The sequence below is a fragment of the Suillus subaureus genome (assembly GCF_016647635.1).
Source record: "Suillus subaureus strain MN1 chromosome Unknown BJ212scaffold_329, whole genome shotgun sequence".
Taxonomy (NCBI): Eukaryota; Fungi; Basidiomycota; class Agaricomycetes; order Boletales; family Suillaceae; genus Suillus; species Suillus subaureus.
The window spans coordinates 1-2,916 of NW_024538885.1; the positions used below are offsets into that span (position 1 = coordinate 1).

The following is a 2,916-nucleotide window of genomic DNA, read 5'->3' on the forward strand; positions in this document are numbered from 1 at the left end:
ACCTCATTCCACCATATTCACTCCCGCTAACCACTTTCTTTCCGTTCGGAGACAATGCTATGGTCCATACTGAACTGTATCCGTCCCTCCACTCATCTCATATCTGTTTCCCGCTCCTCAAGTTCCATACTCGCAGCGAATCGTCTACTGAGCAAGTCATTATCTGCCGTCCACCTGGCAGATGTATGGCGCCGTAACCGAATTAGTGCGTCCCTCAAATTCCTGGCAGGGCGTTTTATCTGATGTCTCCTGCACTGCTGAAGACATCATCAACTACTGGATGCAGTTCCGTTTCAGCTCGGGCGGCCCCTCTCATGCACAGAGTCCACGATGATCACTTGCGACGATTGCCGAGACACAATGGGCGCATAGGTCAAGACTGCACTGGAAGTACGTTTTACATGTGTTATCTCCACAGCTTAGAGCATATCATGTGCAGCTGAAGCTCCCAAGCCTCATTTATGATCAACTTCATACTGCATATGCTGGCATGTTATTTTCCCAGCTAACATTAACTCGTCCATCGTGATCTCTCGTAGCGTTGCAATCGATATTCACCGCCGCAGGTTGCGCGCACCGTGTTCCACCTGCGACACAGCCATGCTTGAAACTTGATACATGCGACTTGCACTTTATAGTGTATTACCTCATGCCAGCAGTGAGTTTGTGATGCATTAAATGCAGGTCACTCATGGATCAACCGTAAGTACGGTAATGAGTATAGATAGTTTACGTACGGTGTGTGATTTCAAGTGACAATAGCCAGTAGCAATGCAGCACATGGCAACACTTATAGAATTCTCCCGTCGCCTGATGATAAGACTAACTTCTTCTAGGGCTCGGGCTGCGTGTTTCAATCCAAATTTCCTTCAAAAAGACTTGTCCTTCCACCATCGCCCACCAAACGGTGAAATATTGACGCCCACGCACTCCACAATAACACAAAACGCCATATGGTTTTACTGCACACACAGCAGACGATCAAGGTACGAGCTACGTGGCATTCGATCTTCCAATTTTGAAATAATTTCCGTGCTTTGTTTGCAGTATTTTCGAGGTTTGTCGTTTGTCTCCCTTATTCGTTCTATTCCGGCGTGCTCAAATTCCTAGCAAAGTTGCACCGCTGCTGTTTGGGTGAGTTAAACGCATACTCTCCTCGCAATCGAGACGAAATCTGATTCACATCACAAGGCACTCGATTATTGTCTGACCCTTGAACATGAAGTCCGTCTATTTAGCAAGATGGGTCGTTGGAACATTACGACTGTCATGTTCATCGTAGCTAGATATGTTCCGATAGTGTGGATTATCAGCGAAAATATACGGTGAGCAACTTGCACCATTTTTTTAGTTTGGGGACATGTTCTTATCGGGCTGCCAGTCACTCTTGGGCCACAATCACTACAAATGGTATTAACTCTTTCTTAACCATGCTTAAAACATGTTAATGCCAGGCAATACAGTGCTTGACTACATACCGGACTGCTGGAGGTAGGTCACCTCACGATTACTAGTCCCACATTACCTAATACTTTCCAGTGTCCTTGCTTCTCATCATGTTAGCTGCTGAAGGCAAGCTTTTGCGTCTATGACGAAGATCTGCAGGATTTATGTATTTCAGGCCTGCTTCTCATGCGTACACTTGCTTTATGGCACGACAATAGGAAGATAAAGCGGTTTTTATGGGCAAGCTACTTGGTAATGTTTCGCCAGTTTGTTGTCCTGATGAGTGATTCAATGGAGCTTGAAGGTCTACTGCCATCTCCACAGTCATTTGTGGTGCAATTACGACGCCTCTTCTCGAAAGCGCATGTGTGCCCACATCAACTCAGAGCGATCTAAACGTTGCCACCAAATTGGAGCGCCTGGTAATGGGAGGATTTGTCAGTACAGCGTTGTTTGAGCTCAGTGAGTGATTCAGGACGCTGCCTTTCTTTGAATCTCCTGATGAAAGATGTGCAGCGGTGGCTGCTATCACAGTGTATCATTCAATTCAATTACGCTCTGATGACATGTACACCCTCTATAAACTAGCCCCGACCTTATCGAAGGGGAGTTTGGTATATGCGCTGTCGCTTTTTGGTATGTCATTCGTATGTTTATGAATTCCTCTCCATGCCATCTGACTGCGCTCAAAGCAATCTCTGTTGCAAACATTGTTTTTTTTTCCTTGCAGGTACGTAGTTTCTATACACTCTACCATGGCTAGGTATGGACTGTTTATCGGTGCAGGTCCCGAACGGGTACAGTGGCATCATCGATGTGTAAGTCAACAGCCCTCATATCTGAGTTTACTGCTCAACTATCAGAATCAGGTTTCAAGGTGTTCTTCATGGTGTTATAGCTTCACGAATTCTTTTTGATCTGCGCGATGCGGACCAGAGGAATAAAGATATCTTCTGCCTTTCTGATTTACAGTTTGAACCGCACAGGATATCTACGGCTACCTTAGGCAATGTATGAATCACATATGTACGTCCAATCGTAAGATTCGAGCAGACTTTATGGAATAAAACGTTTTGCAACGCACGGGGAGCTATGAGGAGCGATCCCCCCACTATGCGTGAACGCGGAGGTTGGCTTGCGACCCAACAGTATGTACATGTTCTGTAGTGGGATTTAGAGAGGAACTACATTTCCATGATAACGTGGCCGAAAGTGTGAAGACGGTATCATCAAAGACACCATCAAGACACAATATCAAACAGCCGGAAGCCGAGAAAAAGTACAGAGAAAAGCTTGTCAATTCGAACCTGCGCAAGATGAAGCTTCAAGACATTTATTATTCACACACTGGCCTCGTAAGATGGTTTCAAAGGGCATGGGCAACTGTATATCTTTCTATCCAGAGTTCGGTATCGTGATGACGTTTGAACCTTATCGCCAACTACAAATAACGGGGTATCAATCAACAAC

General features: G+C 45.4%; 2 protein-coding genes across 2 annotated transcripts; both read left to right on the forward strand.

Moving 5' to 3' along the window:
• Window positions 1-951: 951 nt before the first annotated feature.
• On the forward strand, window positions 952-2,207 carry BJ212DRAFT_1410977 (uncharacterized protein; the record flags this gene model as incomplete). Its single annotated transcript, XM_041337484.1, has 8 exons — window positions 952-986; window positions 1,111-1,134; window positions 1,192-1,299; window positions 1,464-1,491; window positions 1,540-1,572; window positions 1,622-1,908; window positions 1,963-2,082; window positions 2,139-2,207. Coding segments are annotated over 6 exons (449 nt in total), but the record flags the coding sequence as incomplete, so codon positions are not given.
• Window positions 1,780-2,599, forward strand: BJ212DRAFT_591746 (uncharacterized protein). Its single transcript, XM_041343599.1, has 6 exons — window positions 1,780-1,908; window positions 1,963-2,082; window positions 2,139-2,176; window positions 2,233-2,264; window positions 2,316-2,472; window positions 2,537-2,599. Exons 1-5 carry the CDS (start codon window positions 1,872-1,874, stop codon window positions 2,461-2,463), a joined length of 375 nt encoding a protein of 124 aa, XP_041185208.1. The 5' UTR covers window positions 1,780-1,871; the 3' UTR covers window positions 2,464-2,472; window positions 2,537-2,599.
• Window positions 2,600-2,916: the final 317 nt, after the last annotated feature.